General features: G+C 50.5%; 1 protein-coding gene across 1 annotated transcript in view; it reads right to left on the bottom strand.

Moving 5' to 3' along the window:
* Positions 1-252: 252 nt before the first annotated feature.
* The window catches only part of LOC149427345 (cadherin-15-like), a 39,838-nt gene continuing 19,524 nt past the window's right edge, over positions 253-20,566 (bottom strand). The window contains exons 8-13 of the mRNA XM_089668103.1: positions 19,574-19,716; positions 16,473-16,709; positions 13,536-13,775; positions 10,174-10,310; positions 7,382-7,546; positions 253-3,513 (exon numbers count right to left, since the gene is read on the bottom strand). Of these exons, the coding sequence (XP_089524229.1) occupies positions 3,313-3,513; positions 7,382-7,546; positions 10,174-10,310; positions 13,536-13,775; positions 16,473-16,709; positions 19,574-19,716 (1,123 nt within the window). The 3' untranslated portion in view covers positions 253-3,312. The remainder of the gene's footprint in view (positions 3,514-7,381; positions 7,547-10,173; positions 10,311-13,535; positions 13,776-16,472; positions 16,710-19,573; positions 19,717-20,566) is intronic.

Below are 20,566 nucleotides of genomic sequence, written 5' to 3'. Positions count from 1 at the left end.
ACCAAGTTTTACCAGCATTAAACTTTGAACACAATAACCAGGCAATGAGCATGTTTTTAGAGACTTGGAAACTGCTGCTTGTGCCTATCTGGGAACAGAAATTGGGACAAACATGGGACCCATCATGCGTCTGACGCGCTACACCAGGGAGAACAACAAAGCACTTCCTCATAAGAAACAAGAACGGAGATAAAGAGAAGACAAGGCACTACCATTACTGATGAGGGCAAAGAGAAGACATGAGACAAAGAATGACACAAAATGATTCTTTATTCTAATACAAAACCTGGAGCTATCGAGTTCCCGCTGTGAGAACCACTGAGCTACCTACATGGAGCATTACACTGCACTTTACAGTCCCAGAATCCTCTGCTCACCCTGAACCAAATCTGATCCTCCATCTCCATGTTTTACCCCATGCTGCAGAACTACTTCTACATTATTCTTCCTCTTCCTTACTTTTTGTGTTTTTTCCATCTGTAATCACAACCGAAACTTCCGGATCCATCTGCTATGAGCTGGAGATTCTGGTCATCACCCAGCCTCACCTTCCTACCCAACAAATCCACCAAGTCTGTGTGGCCACTGATAGACGCGCATATATGGAAGGCCAAAAGACAAAGCCGTCCAAATGTCATTGATTGATATTGTATTAAAGTGTTACTAACCCCCAGCAGTGACATCAGTCTGTAGATGCCGTAAAGGATGCTTGTTATACTCACTGTGGAACCCAAGGGGTTAATCCTCTGCATTGTGTAAAAAAGGCTGTTTGATCCTGCCTTCTCTGATCCTCCCCTTCTTCCACTGTCCTCAATCCATCTCCTGATAGTACAGAGTCCTAGGAGTCACTCTGCACATGCTCAGTTTAGTGTAAATAGCTAGAGAGTTTTTTTGTTCTTGGGAAGGTGCATGTGATCAGCACAGGGCCAACCAGCACTGTCCAGACAGAGGTCAGGGGTTCTGCATCCTCCTAGAGCAGAATGAAAACTCCTACAAGCTATAACCAATGCTAGTCCAAGAATGTAAGCTCGAAAGAGCAGGGCCCTTGAATCCCTCGTGTTTTGTTTTGTTACTGTATTGTCTCATGTTCTGTCCCTCACTATATGTACTGCGCTGAGCAAACCTTTTGGCGCTATATAAATACTGTATAATAATAGGCTGGACACTGATAGAAGTCACATGACTGCTCTATACTGCTGATGAGAAAAGGAATTTGGCAGTTTATATTTACTAAAATAATTGCATTACCATGTTCTGTGTACTGTGGGAGAGCGGATACAGTGAATGCGGGGTCCGGGGAGAGCGGATACAGTGAATGCAAGGTCCGGGGAGAGCGGATACAGTGAATGCGGGGTCCGGGGAGAGCGGATATAGTGAATGCGGGGTCCGGGGAGAGCGGATATAGTGAATGCGGGGTCCGGGGAGAGCGGATACAGTGAATGCGGGGTCCGGGGAGAGCGGACACAGCGAACGCGGGGTCCGGGGAGAGCGGACACAGCGAACGCGGGGTCCGGGAAAGGCGGACACAGCGAACGCGGGGTCCGGGGAGAGCGGACACAGCGAACGCGGGGTCCGGGGAGAGCGGACACAGCGAACGCGGGGTCCGGGGAGAGCGGACACAGCGAACGCGGGGTCCGGGGAGAGCGGACACAGCGAACGCGGGGTCCGGGGAGAGCGGATATAGTGAATGCCGGGTCCTGGGTTTAATAACACTTTAAAAGACAGCCAATGCGTTTTTGGGGTCCAAGGAACTCCATCTTTATCAGGGCTACAACAAAACATTATGCTCTGATGAAGGGGAGTGATTTGGACCCTCGAAATGCGTTGAATGTCTTTTAACACAATATCACAGCGGACACAGTGAACGCGGGGCCCGGGGTGAGCGGACACAGCGAACGCGGGGTCCGGGGTGAGCGGACACAGCGAACGCGGGGTCCGGGGAGAGCGGACACAGCGAACGCGGGGTCCGGGGAGAGCGGACACAGCGAACGCGGGGTCCGGGGAGAGCGGACACAGCGAACGCGGGGTCCGGGGAGAGCGGACACAGCGAACGCGGGGTCCGGGGAGAACGGACACAGCGAACGCGGGGTCCGGGGAGAGCGGACACAGCGAACGCGGGGTCCGGGAAAGGCGGACACAGCGAACGCGGGGTCCGGGGAGAGCGGACACAGCGAACGCGGGGTCCGGGGAGAGCGGACACAGCGAACGCGGGGTCCGGGGAGAGCGGATATAGTGAATGCCGGGTCCTGGGTTTAAGAACACTTTAAAAGACAGCCAATGCGTTTTTGGGGTCCAAGGAACTCCACCTTTATCAGGGCTACAACAAAACATTATGCTCTGATGAAGGGGAGTGATTTGGACCCTCGAAATGCGTTGAATGTCTTTTAACACAATATCAATGAATACATTTGGACTCTTATCTTTTGGTCTGGCGCCCCTTCCATATATGCTCGTCTTTTTCTGGTAACCTGCTGGAGTACCTACCTGAGGGTAACCTTGCCTGGTGTGACCCGAGGCAATGTTTTTTACCCTCTCACTACCTTGTTTAAGTGCATATCAAACTCCCAGCGCCTCTTGGATGCCCTTTTTCTTCCCCATTGAGTCCACTGATAGAGACAAGGTCAGTCCAGCTAGAACACAGTGCAAATCCGACTGCAACTTACGGACTGGATCTGAAATATCTAATGGGAAGTTTTAAAAGAAAAAAGTGCAGATAGGCAATTTGTTTCAGCAGATCACAATCCGCTTCTGGTCTGCACTGTACCGTCCTTTACAAAATTTCCATCCAAGTTGAGACCCCGTGACATGGTCCAAAAATCTCACTCGTGAGACCCCAGCCACATGATAGGCTGGGTGCTGCCATTTGGCGCACAAGAACAGCAACCAACTCTTAATGTGGCCAAAACGTAACACTCCCACCATAAAACAAACATTGGGCGCCAATGGCCAACATCACCTAACATTTTCGATTGTCTTGTGGTCACAAGATGGTCCCCGTTCTCACTTTTATTTTCTGGTCTTATTAACTTATACAAAAGAAAACCCATAAAATACTGTAAACATTTTTTTTTAACAAACCAATTAGTCAAAGAGGCTTAGCGCAGTCATTTCTTTCTCATCGCGAAGGACGCCTCGGCTGTACAAAAATAGGTCAATACTGTCCCGTCATAAATATATACACGTCACATTCCTTCAGTAAAGTCTCCTGCAAAGCCTGTGAATGGATGTTCCCTGATAGACAAACTTCAGCTTCCAGCTATAAAGTTAGATGCAGAATTAAAGTCTTGAGTCAGTGGCGGGGTTTGGGCGCAGTCACTCGTGTCCATACAGGTCGGCCAGGCGCCGAAAACGTGGACCCCAATCCTCTAAATGGTCGTAATCCTGATCGGTGTCGCTCTCACTGGATAGGATGGAACTCAAAGTGCCAGCCACAGAACCCTCCCCCTCGTAATCGTAAATCAAGGCCGTGTCGTATGGCGGGACGCTGGGATCGGAGTCCGCTGTTCGCAAACCCTGGAAGAAGATGAAGGAAATGTGGTTATTGTACAGCAGTGTTTCTCAACCTCTTTTCAGTCAAGGCACCCTTTAAAATTATGGACAGTCTTAGGCACCCTCTAAAATTATGGACAGTCTTGAAGCACCCTTCATAATTTTAGAAGATGCCTCAAGACTGTCCATAATTTTAGAAGGGTGCCTCAGGACTGTCCATAATTTTAGAAGGTGCCTCAAGACTGTCCATAATTTTAGAGGGTGCCTCAGGACTGTCCATAATTTTAGACAGTCCTGAGGCACCCTTCTAAAATTATGGACCGTCCTGAGGCACCCTTTAAAATTATGGACAGTCCCGAGACACCCTTTAAAATTATGGACAGTCCCGAGACACCCTTTAAAATTATGGACAGTCCCGAGACACCCTTTAAAATTATGGACAGTCCCGAGGCACCCTTTATAATTATGGACAGTCTTGAAGCACCTTCTAAAATTATGGACAGCCCTGAGGCACCCTTCTAAAATGGGGTGCCTCAAGACTGTCCAAAATTTTAAAAGGGTACCCCATTCTAAATTGTGAAAAATTATTCTAATATATGTAATGCAGCAACATCCAGACATGGAGGACACCCAATGTTGGAGGTGATTTCTTCTTCCAAAGCAAATACACTTTTGCACCCTGGTACTGACTAGTATTCCAGTTTTTCTCTTCTCTCTCAGTTTTTCTCCATCACTGACCCCAGCACTGATGGAGAGGGGCGGGGAAGGGTCAAACTAGGATGCTGTGTAGGCAACTGACATGCACCTTATCAACTGATGATGCCATTGGTTGTCAGGATGCCAGCAGCTAGAAAGTCGAAATGGTGCCCAATGAAAACCCATGGCTTCGTGTAACTTAAAGGTGGGCTTGTTCCACCCGCTGGCTTGTATACAAGTTTTGGGCAATTTTTAGACATTTTGCCAAGGCACCTCTGAAGAAGCCAAGGCACCTCTGAAGAAGCCAAGGCACCCTGGTTGAAAAAGGCTGTCGTTGAGTATCAAACCAGCTAGTAAGGTACAAAAAAAAATTACAAATATTTTGAGTTGGTTAATTAATACACAATGCACCACATCCCTAGTAGTATGAAGATGGTGCTTTCAGAGGTGGAGAAACTTCCCCAAAGACATCGCAATTTATATATAAAAACAACATTTATTATGTACATTTAAACCATTTTTGGCGCATATCATATAAATCCGCAAAGCGTTCAACATCAACATCTTTCTACACCTCGTGAGGCAGGAGACTCCAAGCTACACTTCTGAAAAGAAGGTATACATTTTGTGTAGGATGATCCCATCAGCAGGATTCTATTATTCTTGTGCAGCATGATGGAACGTTTATGAACAGTTTGTACCGTTGGTAAACTGGTGAGGGGGAGCACTGGGCACCTTGGCTGCCATTGTGCTATGTGTCCAGTGCACTCCTGTGCCTTTAATGAGGGGTGGGCTCCCTCCAGGCATACCTGCCCTCAATCTATCCATTATGATGCATGTGCTTCTACTATGGAGGCTATAATACCGGGGGGCCGTAAAGTGGTTCTGCAGCTTACATATATATTTGCAAACTAAACCCCTTGTTTTTAATGTGAACTGGACAGGTTTGTTGTAGGCTGGCTGGTAAATTGAGCTTTCTTTGTTGCTGTTTGACATGAGCCGCCCTTCCATGCGCTCCTTGCTGCGAAAGCCAGTTATAGGCTAGGGTGGTTGCCATTTGTAACTTTTAGGAACTGACCTACCCTAATAACCTAGTTGTCCCCCTCCTCACCCTACAACCTGACAGCACATTTCACCAATCCATCCTTAAACTGTTACATTGTGTTATGCAACCATTTTTCCCAGATGCCCCAAGAAGATCGTGGTGGGACGCTTCTCCTGCTGTATACTCACCTCATACTGGGGAATTTTCCTTCACTGTCAATATACACCATAATGCCCAAAGTATTGGGCCGCCGGCCTTTCCTCACACATGACCTTTAATGGCCCCCCAGTCTTAATCCGTAGGGTTCAATATTGAGTTGGCCCCGCCCTTTCCATGCACATGACCTGTAATGGCCCCCCAGTCTTAGTCCGTAGGGTTCAATATTGAGTTGGCCCCGCCCTTTCCATACACATGACCTTTAATGGCCCCCCAGTCTTAGTCCGTAGGGTTCAATATTGAGTTGGCCCCGCCCTTTGCAGCTATAACAGCTTCAACTCTTCTGGGAAGGCCGTCCACAAGGTTTAGGAGGGTGTCTATGGGAAGGTTGGACCATTCTTCCAGAAGCACATTTGTCAGGTCAGGCACTGATGTCGGGGGAGGAGGCCTGGCTCGCAGTCTCCGCTCTAATTCATCCCAAAGGTGTTCTATGGGGTTGAGGTCAGGACTCTGTGCAGGACAGTCAAGTTCCTCCACCCCAAACTGGCTCCTCCATGTCTTTATGGACCTTGCTTTGTGCACTGGTGGGCAGTCATGTTGGAACAAGAAGGGGCCATCCCCAAACTCTTCCCACAAAGATGATAGCATGAAATTGTCCAAAATGTCACCTTAAGACTTCCCTTCACTGGAACTAGGTGGCCAAGTCTAACCCCTGGAAAACAGCCCCCCACCATAACCCCCTCCACCAAACTTTACACTTGGTACAATGCAGTCAGGCAAGTACCGTTCTCCTGGCCACCGCCAAACCCAGACACATCCATAGGATTGCCAGACAGAGAAGAGTGATTGATCACTACAGAGAACACGTCTCCACTGCTCTAGAGTCCAGTGGCAGCATGCTTTACACCACGGCATCCGACGCTTTGCATTGCACTTGGTGATGGAAGGCTTGAATGCAGCTGCTCAGCCATCTAAACCCATTCCATGAAGCTCTCTACGCACTGTTGTTGGGCTCATCTGAAGGCCACACCAAGTTTGGAGGTCTTTAGCTGTTGACTCTGCAGACAGTTGGCGACTTCTGCGCACTGTGCGCTTCAGCATGAAGCTGACCCCGCCCTGTCATGTGACGTGGCCTACCACTTGGTGGCTGAGTTGCTGTTGTTCCCAGTCGCTTCCACTTTATTATAATCCCACTAACAGTTGAGCGTGGAATATTTAGTAGCCAGGAAATGTCACGGATGGACTTATTGCCCAGGTGGCCACCTATCACGGGACCACGCTTGGAGTCACTGAGCTCCTGAGAGCGACCCATTCTTTCACCAATGTTTGTAGAAGCAGTCTGCATGCCTAGGGGCTTGATTGTATACACCTGTGTCCATGGAGGGGATTGGAGCACCTGAATCACATGATACGGAGGGGATTGGAGCACCTGAATCACATGATATGGAGGGGATTGGAACACCTGAATCACATGATATGGAGGGGATTAGAACACCTGAATCACATGATATGGAGGGGATTGGAACACCTGAGTCACATGATATGGAGGGGATTGGAGCACCTGAATCACATGATTTGGAGGGGATTGGAACACCTGAGTCACATGATATGGAGGGGATGGGAACACCTGAATCACATGATATGGAGGGGATGGGAACACCTGAATCACATGATATAGAGGTCAGGCTCAATACTATTGCCAATATAGGGCATGTTAATATATGATACATGAGTACAACGTGTAGTTTGTCATGTATGAGGTTGAATGGCATGCTTAGGGGCGGTTATTATAAGTATTGCACGCTTCAGTGTTGAATGCTTTTTTGGTTTTTATATGATATGCACCAAAAAGGTCTTAAATGTACATATTTTAAATGTTGTTGTTAGATATAAAATATGTTGTTTTTGGGAAGTTTCTGCACCTCTGAAAGTCCCGTCTTCTGCCTATTTTTTGGATAATAATAAGGTGAAAAACATGATATTCGAAAAACTCACATCATGTATGAAGTCTGCGATGTCAGAAGGGCGGTCAGATGGTCTCCGTGGGTAGCGAGGCAATGTCTGGCTGTAGGGTGCATCTCTGCGGATGGGGGGTTTCAGACGGGGCGATGGCGGCACTGGCATGGACGGGTTCCGGAGCCGATTCATATCATAGGCATCCTGTTGAAGCAGAACAGACTGTTATTGCTGATGAGGTTCGGATAGTTACTGAATCAGACAAGGAAAGCCCCATCACCGAGTGCAGCCTTGCCTCAGGTAGAGCGGGCCTTGCCTCGGGTAGAGCGGGCCTTGCCTCGGGTAGAGCGGGCCTTGCCCCGGGTAGAGCGGGCCTTGCCCCGGGTAGAGCGGGCCTTGCCCCGGGTAGAGCGGGCCTTGCCCCGGGTAGAGCGGGCCTTACCGTAGTCACTTGTTTTCTGGAACAATCATTTTTATTGGAATACAATGCAAGCAAAGAACACAAAGACTTGGTTCCCACGCAGGGGAGAGGTGCAAATACAACTACAATAGTAACATTTATGTTTTCAATAACACAGCACTCTGACCAGCCTGACTAACTGGGCCAGGCCTAAATGGGGGATCTAAAAGGTCCAGGCCAAAAACTCTGGGGGGGGCGATTAATGTCGGGGGAGATGAGACTAAAATGGAATGATTTGGCCTCAACACTAAACGATATGTCTGGCGGAGATCCAATCCATCCAAATCCCACCATTCCTACATTAAAGCATGGAGGTGGTAATATCCTGTTATGGGGGGTGGAGGAATATAGCACTTGTCGGGATGGAAGTAAAAATGGACAATGGGGCAAAATCCCACCACATTCTGGAGGAAAATCTGCTGCCCTCGGCCAGAAAGTCGTCAATGGGAAGAAGGTTTGCCTTCCAACATGACAATCAGCCAAACCAAACAGTACCCCCCCCCCCCTCCAGTGGTTGGAGGAGAATGTCCTTGCATGGCCTAGTCCAGGGGTGGGCAATGTGCGGCTCTCCAGCTGTTGCAGAACTACAAGCTCCATCATGCCTCTGCAAGTCATAGCTGTAACTGTCAGTTTTGCAATGCCTCATGGGAAATGTAGTTCCACAACAGCTGGGGAGCCGCACATTGCCCACCCCTGGCATAGTCAGAGCCCAGACTTCAACCCCATTGAAAATCTGTGGAATGACTGGAAGACTGCCGTCCACAAACCGTCCCCATCCAATGGAACTGAACTTGAGCCGTTCTGCAGAGAAGAGCGGGAAAATATCGCAAAGTCTAGATGTGCAAAGTTAGGCTGGCCATACATTATACCATTTTCTTGAGGTTTTTTGGTTTAGATTGACCAAAAACCATATAATATGAGGTCAAAACTAACAACACTTTCAATTGTATCCAATTCGGCCGGCCCTAGCACTACATAGTTGAAGGTAAATCTAAAGGAAATTGGGCAGAAATTGGACAGAAAATTGTATAGTGTATGGCCAGCCTCAGTAGAGACAAATCTACTAAAGGCTGTAATTACAGCAAAAGGGGGTTCAACAAAATACTGACACAAGGGGGGGGGGGGGATCCTTTTTCCAACTCAGTGATTCTGTTTTTGAAATGTTTTTTTCTAACATGTTGGTGTTCTATCTTTCACTTGGATGTTATAAGTCGCACTGAGTAAATACAGCTGGATAAAACAAAAACTGTGTCTGTCTTCATTTCAGTCTGCAGAGAAAAAAAATGTGATTATTTTAAAAAGGGGGAGGGGAGGGGATTCTTTTCTATACCCGCTGTATGAATATAAATCCTACATAGAAATAATCCAGGGAATGAACTAAACTCCTTGCTCCGCCATTATACTGTCAGGAGTGCCATGCACCACATCTATTTACAGCAGTAATACAGCATTTGTCCATAGAGAAAACTGCCGCAGGTGGTTCCCGCTGGGTGAGGCCTGCTGTACACAATGTGGGCTCACATCACTCTCTCTGCCCGTGCAGTGATTACACTACACAAGCAGAGCCTGCAGGGTTAACACCCCTCCTCCCTCCCGTTCTGAGCTGAGTGGGGGGACAGAGATAACAAAGAGATCGGAGTATGCAGCTCCAGCTCTCCTTTCTTTGTGCTGCCCGTCACATACATGGCAGAACAGAGAACTGACCACTCCTAATTACCAAAGGGGCTCGTGCCCCTTTGTTGTGTACAGGGGCGGACTGACAACTCATGGGGCCCCCGGGCAATAGGGGATCATGGGGCCCCTTTGTCCTTGCCCAAACTCAAAAAAGCCTATGAAAAAAGGTACCAGGGGCATCTCATGGGGCCCCCTACTGACCCCGGGCCCTCGGGCAGTGCCCAAGTTTTCAAATGGTCAGTCCACCCCTGGTTGTGTAGCAACGGCATCTATTCCATATTTTATGTTTAGAAGAGTGGTGCAAGCTTGTGCTTGCACAACGCTTTGTTAATTGCCCCCCAAGGGATACCCCTGATCCCCTGTGTCAGTGAGCAGCAGCTGCAGGGGAGAGGAGGGAGCACCAACAACAGCTGGGACATGGGAGCCTATGGATGATGTCACTGCTCCTGGAATTCCCAACTGTTGTTGAGTACAGTCCTCTGCTCACTGCCGCAGGGGATCATGTGACCAGACTGAAGCAGTCTAAAATAGGTAAGTGTGCACATCTTTTTTCCACAGGGTAGGCGTGATGGTACGTAGCAGAAGGGGGTAGGGTTCAGCATAGTTAGACTTGGGCTGGAGTTCTGTTTGAATGTACTCTATATTAGTATTACAGTAAAGGGTATACAATGGCTGTAGGTGATTGGTGGAAGCGTACCTGGTCCTCTTCTCCTCCTCCCTGTTCGTTGTAGTTGAACACATTGTCCCGCACGTCATCCTCAGATTCGGACAGCAGACCCTTGTTGGCTGCATTTCTGGAGTTGCAACGAAACATGAGAAGCAGCAGGATCAACACTGCCAATACATGGAAGAGAACATCAGAGGTGAGCAAACGCCAGTTTTGGGAAATCTGTAACATCAGATATCTCTATTCCCCAAAATGGCTTTTTTCTTCCAGGTGAAGTGGGAGGAGGGTTCAACCCCCTGCAAGGCCCTGTTTAGGACCTTTGAACAGAACATGGAGATACGTGTCTTCATGTATGGGCCCAGCCAAGTCCAGCTCCTTGACCAACCTAGGCTGAGTGTTCTCCATCAGCAGCAAAGCACAGAACGATCATTCACTCTCTGCTGGACACTCCATTGGAATCTATAGGGAATGCTCAGATCGTGACACTGCTAGCTTAGCTGAAAAGCTGAACTTTGCCGGTCACGGTGATGGTGGGTGGAAAGCACAGTGAGGATCCTACGGGGGACCGACCAGGGCTGCTGTTAGAAACCATGGAGGCCCCATACAGCCAACCTGAACCCCCCCACCCCAATAAAGAAAACAAAGCAAAAAACATAGTTATGAATGAACACAGTTAGCGATCGGTACTGATGACATTGTTTTCATTCAGGAAAGGAAGGGGCTGGTAAATGTAACATATTTACCAGACCCTTTCCCACTTTCCATCCTGAGGGATCCTATTGTGTGCTTGCAGTTGCTGGTGGGAAGGTGGCAGCACTGTGGTGGTGGGGGGCACACAGGGGATCCTGGGAAGTAGGGGAAATGTATGGGGCACAGGGAGGGTAATGGGTGCAGCAGGAGGGGAAATTACTGGGACCGATCCCCTGTATTGTTCTCTCTGCTTCAGCTGAAAGTCAGTGAGAGGAAGAGAAGGAGAAGCCATCTTTCAGCTGCTGCAGAGAGAGCTATTCAGGGGATCGGTTCCAGTAATTGTCCCCCCCCCCCCAGCCATGCCGATCACCCTCCCTGCCCACATCCAATTTACCCATCTGCCTAGGCTCCCTGTTGGCCTGGGTCCCGTACAGGAGGACTGGTGGTACCCACTTTTCCACGGCCCTGGAGCAGACCATGCCCCACTCCATAATTGGATAAATCTATTTCTAGTTCTGTCCTTTAATGGACCAAAACCAAAAATATATATATACATATGTGTGGCGTGTGTGCATTAAAGCCCACCCTCTTTGCCACCACACATATGTGTTACACGGGTGGCAAGGGGTTAAAGTGTATGTACACCCCAACATTAAATTTGCTGGCTTCTGGTCTGTTAAACACACAGCCGGGGGTGCAGGGGTCCGAGGGTTTGAAATTCCCGCTCTTCTTTCTGCAGAGCTTCCAAGACGGATTCTGATTGGTCAAAGTGGTCACACGCCAATCAAAATTGCTCTGAAAGAAGATTGGGTAGAAGAGCGGGCTATCAAATCCCCAGACCGCTGCACCGGCTGCATGGGCTGTGACAGCTGATCACCCATGAAGCTAAGTGCGGTGGGGACGGAGATGGGGGTTGTTTGGGGTTGTAGGGCGTTGGTTCACGTTGTCATTTTCTGTGAAAAGGTGAACTTACACTTTAAAAGGACAAGCTTGCCAGGAAAGTTCTTACAAGGTACTCTCTCGCTGGTACATGACCCCGGTGTTCCCTCTGCTTCTCTCTTTTGTTTTCGGGGGTTATAGGGAACCTGGCACCCTCCTCCAAATCTGCTGTTTTCAGATTTTGGACCCAGGTCTGCTCTCTCATTGGATTGGTTCTGTCTGTTACCTCATCACGTAACCCCTGGGAAGCCTTGCTGCAGGAGTCCATCCTGTCCTTGACCAAAGCACAGAGGAAACGGGTGGACTTGGTCTCCCTGGCAGCAAGCGGACCATAGCTAAGGCTTGCCACCAACCGTTCCTCCATGTTGCTGAGGTTAAACAGCTCTTCCCTGGCACTACGGTACACAGGAAGCTCACGTCCATTCTCATGGACACCCAACTCCAAGTTCCTGAAGGTTTGGGACCCTTGGATAAATTTCAACGACCATTTAGGTCTGGACCACTCCCTGCTATTGAGATGACTATTAGAGCGACCCTAGAAGTCTATGGGGCGCGACTTCCCCTAGAAGTCTATGGGGCACGACTCCCTATAGAAGTCTATGGGGGGCGCGACTTCCCCTAGAGGTCTATGGGGGGCGCGACTTCCCCTAGAGGTCTATGGGGGGCGCGACTTCCCCTAGAGGTCTATGGGGGGCGCGACTTCCCCTAGAGGTCTATGGGGGGCGCGACTTCCCCTAGAGGTCTATGGGGGGCGCGACTTCCCCTAGAGGTCTATGGGAGGCGCGACTTCCCCTAGAGGTCTATGGGAGGCGCGACTTCCCCTAGAGGTCTATGGGAGGCGCGACTTCCCCTAGAGGTCTATGGGGGGCGCGACTTCCCCTAGAGGTCTATGGGGGGCGCGACTTCCCCTAGAGGTCTATGGGGGGCGCGACTTCCCCTAGAGGTCTATGGGGGGCGCGACTTCCCCTAGAGGTCTATGGGAGGCGCCACTTCCCCTAGAGGTCTATGGGAGGCGCCACTTCCCCTAGAGGTCTATGGGGGGCGCCACTTCCCCTAGAGGTCTATGGGAGGCGCCACTTCCCCTAGAGGTCTATGGGGGGCGCCACTTCCCCTAGAGGTCTATGGGAGGCGCCACTTCCCCTAGAGGTCTATGGGAGGCGCCACTTCCCCTAGAGGTCTATGGGAGGCGCCACTTCCCCTAGAGGTCTATGGGGGGCGCCACTTCCCCTAGAGCTCTGTGGGAGGCGCGACTTCCCCTAGAGGTCTATGGGAGGCGCCACTTCCCCTAGAGGTCTATGGGAGGTGTTTTCCCCTAGAAGTCTATGTGGCGCGACTTCCCGTAGAAATCTATGGCAGACAGTGTGTGTGAACCCTGGTGCCAGGATGCAAGTTCTAGTCGCCATTGCGATCTGGTGCCTGTAATTTGTCAAGCCCTGCTTTAGCGGACACGGACCAGCCATCCGCCTGCTCAGCGGGAATCAGGGGTCTCCTGGAGTCCGTTCCGCGTTGAAGGGGCCTGAAGGACAAGCTTAGGTTTTGATAAAACATCCCCAGCCCCCACTCCCTGACCCCCCTAACATACTCCGATCCCCCCCACCCTTAATGACGATGGAAATATGGCTCAGGACAGACAAGTCTGAGCTCAGCACCGCGGTGGACTTGATGCATCAACAATCCCACCAGACCAGCTGAGGCTTCCATGACCTGGGCAGTCAGCACACGGAGGTGACATGACCCCTGGGCCGATCATAGGTGTCACTCACCCAGTAAGAGGGCCACGCTGCTCATGATGATGATGAGGGCCGTTAGACTGATGCCGGCTCCTGAGCTGAAGAGAGTCGCTGCGCTGCCACTACAGATGCCCACCGAGTCACACTGGCACGCGGTCACATTCAGCACATGTAGCTGTGCCAGGGGTGGATCTCCAGAGTCCGACACCAACAAGGGCAGCGGGTAGAGGCCGGGCTCCACCTCGCTCAGCAGTTCCAGCATGGCGTGGGTACCTGGAGAGGAGAGATCAGCATCATCAATACGAGCGACCATCTGTCAGGAGGGCCAACCTCATCTTCTCATTTATGAGGGCCACAACATCGATCATGTTTTTGTGGTTCTTTATGTCTTCCTGTGCTGGTGACACCACAACCCTCTCATTTCTAGCACTGTTGTCACCGATACAGGAAGTGAGGGGAAATCTTCCCAGTGAGAACACAGACAGCAAACACGGTAAAAGCGCATCAAAAACACAAAACGAAGTGCGAAAAGCACACAGAGGGGGAATCTCCCTAACAGGGAGATAGATGGGGAATCTCCCTAATGGGGACACACAGGGAGAATCTCCACAACAGGGGCACACAGGGAGAATCTCCATAATGGGGACACACAAGGGGAATCTCCCCAACAGGGGCACACAGGGGGAATCTCCCTAAAGGGGGGCACACAGGGGAAACGTCCATAAAAGGGACACAGAGGGGGAATCTCCCTAACATGGACACAGAAGGGGAATCTCCCTAACATGGACACAGAGGAGAAATCTCTCTAACATGGACACAGAGGAGAAATCTCCCTAACGGAGGCACAGAGGGGGAATCTCCCTAACGGAGGCACAGAGGGGGAATGCACAGAGGAGAAATCTCCCTAACGGGCACACAGAGGGGGAATCTCCCTAACGGGAACACAGAGGGGGAATCTCCCTAACGGGGACACAGAGGGGGAATCTCCCTAACAGGGACACAGAGGGGGAATCTCCCCAATGGGGACACAGGGGAATCTACCTAACGGGGACACAGGGGGGGAATCTCCGTAATGGGGACACAGGGGGGAATCTCCCTAATGGGGACACAGAGGGGGAATCTCCCTAACAGGGACACACAGGGGGAATCTCCCTAACGGGGACACAGAGGGAGAATCTCCCTAACAGGGACACACAGGGGGAATCTCCCCAATGGGGCACAGAGGGGAAATCTCCCTAACGGGGACACAGGGGGAATCTACCTAACGGGGACACAGGGGGGGAATCTCTGTAATGGGGACACAGGGGGGGAATCTCCCTAATGGGGACACAGAGGAGGAATCTCCCTAATGGGAACACAGAGGGGGAATCTCCCTAACGGGGGCACATAGGGGGGGAATCTCCCTAACAGAGACACAGAGGGGGAATCTCCGTAATGGGGACACAGGGGGAATCTCCCTAATGGGAACACAGAGGGGGAATCTCCCTAACGGGGGCACACAGGGGGAATTTCCCTAACAGAGACACAGAGGGGGAATCTCCCTAACAGAGACACAGAGGGGGAATCTCCGTAATGGGGACACAGGGGGAATCTCCCTAATGGGAACACAGAGGGGGAATCTCCCTAATGGGGGCACACAGGGGGGAATCTCCCTAACAGAGACACAGAGGGGGAATCTCCCTAACAGAGACACAGAGGGGGAATCTCCGTAATGGGAACACAGGGGGAATCTCCCTAATGGGAACACAGAGGGGGAATCTCCCTAACGGGGGCACACAGGGGGAATTTCCCTAACAGAGACACAGAGGGGGAATCTCCCTAACAGAGACACAGAGGGGGAATCTCCGTAACGGGGACACAGAGGGGGAATCTCCGTAATGGGGACACAGGGGGAATCTACCTAACGGGGACACAGGGGGGGAATCTCTGTAATGGGGACACAGGGGGGGAATCTCCCTAATGGGGACACAGAGGAGGAATCTCCCTAATGGGAACACAGAGGGGGAATCTCCCTAACGGGGGCACATAGGGGGGGAATCTCCCTAACAGAGACACAGAGGGGGAATCTCCGTAATGGGGACACAGGGGGAATCTCCCTAATGGGAACACAGAGGGGGAATCTCCCTAACGGGGGCACACAGGGGGAATTTCCCTAACAGAGACACAGAGGGGGAATCTCCCTAACAGAGACACAGAGGGGGAATCTCCGTAATGGGGACACAGGGGGAATCTCCCTAATGGGAACACAGAGGGGGAATCTCCCTAACGGGGGCACACAGGGGGAATTTCCCTAACAGAGACACAGAGGGGGAATCTCCCTAACAGAGACACAGAGGGGGAATCTCCGTAATGGGGACACAGGGGGAATCTCCCTAATGGGAACACAGAGGGGGAATCTCCCTAATGGGGGCACACAGGGGGGAATCTCCCTAACAGAGACACAGAGGGGGAATCTCCCTAACAGAGACACAGAGGGGGAATCTCCGTAATGGGAACACAGGGGGAATCTCCCTAATGGGAACACAGAGGGGGAATCTCCCTAACGGGGGCACACAGGGGGAATTTCCCTAACAGAGACACAGAGGGGGAATCTCCCTAACAGAGACACAGAGGGGGAATCTCCGTAATGGGAACACAGGGGGAATCTCCCTAATGGGAACACAGAGGGGGAATCTCCCTAACGGGGGCACACAGGGGGAATTTCCCTAACAGAGACACAGAGGGGGAATCTCCCTAACAGAGACACAGAGGGGGAATCTCCGTAATGGGGACACAGGGGGAATCTACCTAACGGGGACACAGACAGCAATAAAACCCGACAGGGGGTCTCACCCCTCCCCCTCCATCCAACACTAGAATCAGTTTTGCCTTTAGTTACTTCCTCCATGTTTCGGCTTTCGACAGATAAACCCCACACATTGCTTTGTACATATTGTGACCCGTATTGGAGTCGTTTTCCGTCTCTCTCACCATTGAGGTCGCTGACGCTCCAGTTGAGGGTCCACACCCTGGAGGACTCATCCAGCTGGAAGTGGAAGGGGTGGGCTTGGGGTGGCAGATCTTCATCGGTGGCACTCAGTAGGGCGCCCCGGCCCAGACGCGGGTCACTGCACAGCTCCACGGAAAGCTGCTGTAATAGCGGAGCGTGGTCATTCAGCTCCACCACCTCCACCGAGAGCGTCCCCGTGCCACTCAGCGGGGGAAGGGCTGTGGGAAAGACATAGAACAAAGTGGATTTAAAATCGTCCTTGTTGAGGCGTAAAGTATCTGACAACCCAACATTGAACTTCGATTAGTGGCTCAATTCTGGTCTGTTAAATAGATCACTGAAAGCATTTAGTTAGATCTGTTTAATGAATGTGAAAAAAAATCCTGTTCATGCCAGAAGTCTAGTCTCACTGCTGTCTGTGGACTATAGAACACCTCCCATCTATGTTACAGAGAAGACAAGAAGCAAAGGTGCTCTGTAGTCCTGATCATCCAAGGCAGGGGTCTCCAAACCTTCTAAACAAAGGGCCAGTTTACTGTCCTTCAGACAATAGAAAGGCTGGACTAGGGCTAGTGGGACTAGAAAATGTCCTGGCATCCAGTTGGAGTAAACAGTTGCCTGCCCTTGGAGCCAATGGAAGGAATTCTGCCCCACCGTTGGTGTCAGTGGAAGGAATAGTGCCCCATCATTGGTGTCAGTGGAAGGAATAGTGCCCCATCATTGGTGTCAGTGGAAGGAATAGTCCCCCATCATTGGTGTCAGTGGAAGGAATAGCTCCCCATTATTGGTGTCAGTGGGAGGAATAGTGCCCCATCATTGGTGTCAGTGGGAGGAATAGTGCCCCATCATTGGTGTCACTGGGAGGAATAGTGCCCCATCATTGCTGTCAGTGGGAGGAATAGTGCCCCATCATTGGTGTCACTGGGAGGAATAGTGCCCCATCATTGGTGTCAGTGGGAGGAATAGAGGAATAGTGCCCCATCATTGGTGTCAGTGGAAGGAATAGTCCCCCATCATTGGTGTCAGTGGAAGGAATAGTGCCCCATCGTTGGTGTCAGTGGAAGGAATAGTCCCCCATCATTGGTGTCAGTGGAAGGAATAGCGCCCCATTATTGGTGTCAGTGGGAGGAATAGTGCCCCATCATTGGTGTCAGTGGGAGGAATAGTGCCCCATCATTGGTGTCAGTGGGAGGAATAGTGCCCCATCATTGCTGTCAGTGGGAGGAATAGTGCCCCATCATTGCTGTCAGTGGGAGGAATAGTGCCCCATCATTGGTGTCAGTGGGAGGAATAGTGCCCCATCATTGGTGTCACTGGGAGGAATAGTGCCCCATCATTGCTGTCAGTGGGAGGAATAGTGCCCCATCATTGGTGTCACTGGGAGGAATAGTGCCCCATCATTGGTGTCACTGGGAGGAATAGAGGAATAGTGCCCCATCATTGGTGTCAGTGGAAGGAATAGTCCCCCATCATTGGTGTCAGTGGAAGGAATAGTGCCCCATCGTTGGTGTCAGTGGAAGGAATAGTCCCCCATCATTGGTGTCAGTGGAAGGAATAGCGCCCCATTATTGGTGTCAGTGGGAGGAATAGTGCCCCATCATTGGTGTCAGTGGGAGGAATAGTGCCCCATCATTGGTGTCAGTGGGAGGAATAGTGCCCCATCATTGCTGTCAGTGGGAGGAATAGTGCCCCATCATTGCTGTCAGTGGGAGGAATAGTGCCCCATCATTGGTGTCACTGGGAGGAATAGTGCCCCATCATTGCTGTCAGTGGGAGGAATAGTGCCCCATTATTGGTGTCACTGGGAGGAATAGTGCCCCATCATTGGTGTCACTGGGAGGAATAATGCCCCATCATTGCTGTCAGTGGGAGGAATAGTGCCCCATCATTGGTGTCAGTGGGAGGAATAGTGCCCCATCATTGGTGTCGGTGGGAGGAATAGTGCCCCATCATTGGTGTCAGTGGGAGGAATAGTGCCCCATCATTGGTGTCAGTGGGATTAATAGTGCCCCATCATTGGTGTCAGTGGGAGGAACAGTGCCCTGTCGTCAGTGGAAGGAATAGTCCCCCATCATTGGTGTCAGTAGGAGGAAGAGTGCCCCATTGTTGGTGTCAGTGTGGGGTGGGGGGGGGGGAATAGTGCCCCACCATTGGTGCCAGTGGAAGGAATTCTGCCCGATCGTTGGTGTCAATGGAAGGAATATTGCTCCATCATTGGTGTTGGTGGGAGGAATAGAGGCATAGTGCCCCATCATTGGTGTCAGTGGGAGGAATAGTGCCCCGTCGTTGGTACCAATGGAAGGAATTCTGCCCCATCATTGGTGTCAGTAGAAGGAATAGAGGAATTCTTCCCCATCATTGGTGCGAGTGGGAGGAATAGTGTCTTATTGCTGGCCCCAATGGAAGGAATTATGCCCCATCATTGGTGTCAGTGGGAGGAATAGTGCCCCATCATTGGTGTCAGTGGGAGGAATAGTGCCCCATCATTGGTGTCAGTGGGAGGAATAGTGCCTCATTTTTGGTGTCAGTGGGAGGAATAGTGCCCCAAGAGCCAGATAAAGGCAAGCAAAGGGCTGCATCTGGCTCCTGGGCCGCAGTTTGGAGCTTGCTGTCCTAGGGTGACAATGCTATTCCCAGTCCCAACCTTGGGTAGACACCCAAAAGCCCTGAGATGGACGCTGGGTGCCGCCATCTTGGATGCGCTAACAGGGGCCGCAGCAGACCCAGAGCTGGTATTCAACTGACACTACTGTATTCCCTTTTGCTGGTATGCAGAAAAGTGAGAGGAGCTGGGTCAGCACAGAAAGTAATCAGACACTCCCAAGAAAAGGGCTACGATGTGCAAGGAGGGAGGGGGCGGAGCTAGGGAACTGACTCTTCCTAAAGTAGTCAAATTTGCTTTGAAGTTTAGAGACACTTTGAAGGTCAATAAAAACATATTTTATGGAAAAGAAATAAAAGTAAACATTCCAAACATTTGATCTGCTACCTGGAATCTTTCAATGTGGTGACAGGGTCTCTTTAGGTGTTTCTGATGTGAAATAGGAAAGCTATTCAGCGGGGACAGGCTTGGAGTTCTCACCATTGTCGGTGGCTCTGATCAGTGCCGTGTACCACCCTCCCTGCAGGAACGGGGACTTCGGGTCCATGGTGTAGGTGGTCCATATCTTTCCAGTCTGTGAATCCAAAAGCAGCCAATTTGCCGGGTCAGAGACCAAAGAGTAACTGGAGAAGGAGAACGCGGTGAGTTATTAATGGACACAGAGGCACCTTTGTAACATCAGACATTTACAAGTTCCGGGAATTTGTCTCACATGAAAACCAACCGTGAAAATGTAACAACAGAACAAACTACGCATATCATCCTAGTATAAGTACAGTGGATGTAAAAAGTCTTCACACCCCCCGTTAAAATGTCAGGTTTCTGCGATGTAAAAAAATTAGACAAAGATCAATCATTTCATAACTCTTTCACCTTTAATGTGACCTATAAACTGTACAACTCAAGTAAAAAACAAACTGAAATCTTTTGGGGGGGGAGTAAACATGAAAAACTAAAAGAAACTGGTTGCATAAGTGTGCACACCCTCTTATAACTGGGGATGTAGCTGTGTGCAGAATGAAGCAATCACATTCGCAATCGTATTACATAGGAGTCAGTACACACCCGCCATCATTTAGAGTGCCTCTGCTTAACCCCAAATAAAGTGCAGCCGTTCTAGTAGATCTTTCCTGACATTTTCTTAGTCGCATCCTACAGCAAAAGCCATGGTCCGCAGAGAGCTTCCAAAGCATTACAGCAGGGGTGTCAAACTGGCGGCCCTCCAGCTGTTGTGAAACTACAAGTCCCATCATACCTCTGCGTTTGGGGGTCATACTTGTAACTGTCCATCTTGCAATGCCTCATGGGACTTGTAGTTTGGCAACAGCTGGAGGGCCACCAGTTTGACACCCGTGCATCAGAGGGATCTCATAGTTAAAAGGTATCAGTCAGGAGAAGAGTACAAAAGAATTTCCAAGGCATTAGATATCCCATGGAACACGGTGAAGACAGTCATCATCAAGTGGAGAGAAT

Source organism: Staurois parvus, unplaced genomic scaffold (genome assembly GCF_062004578.1).
Source record: "Staurois parvus isolate SC_StPar_1 unplaced genomic scaffold, SC_StPar_1.0 ptg003851l, whole genome shotgun sequence".
NCBI lineage: Eukaryota > Metazoa > Chordata > Amphibia > Anura > Ranidae > Staurois > Staurois parvus.
This window is presented reverse-complemented; position numbering and strand designations above follow the sequence as displayed.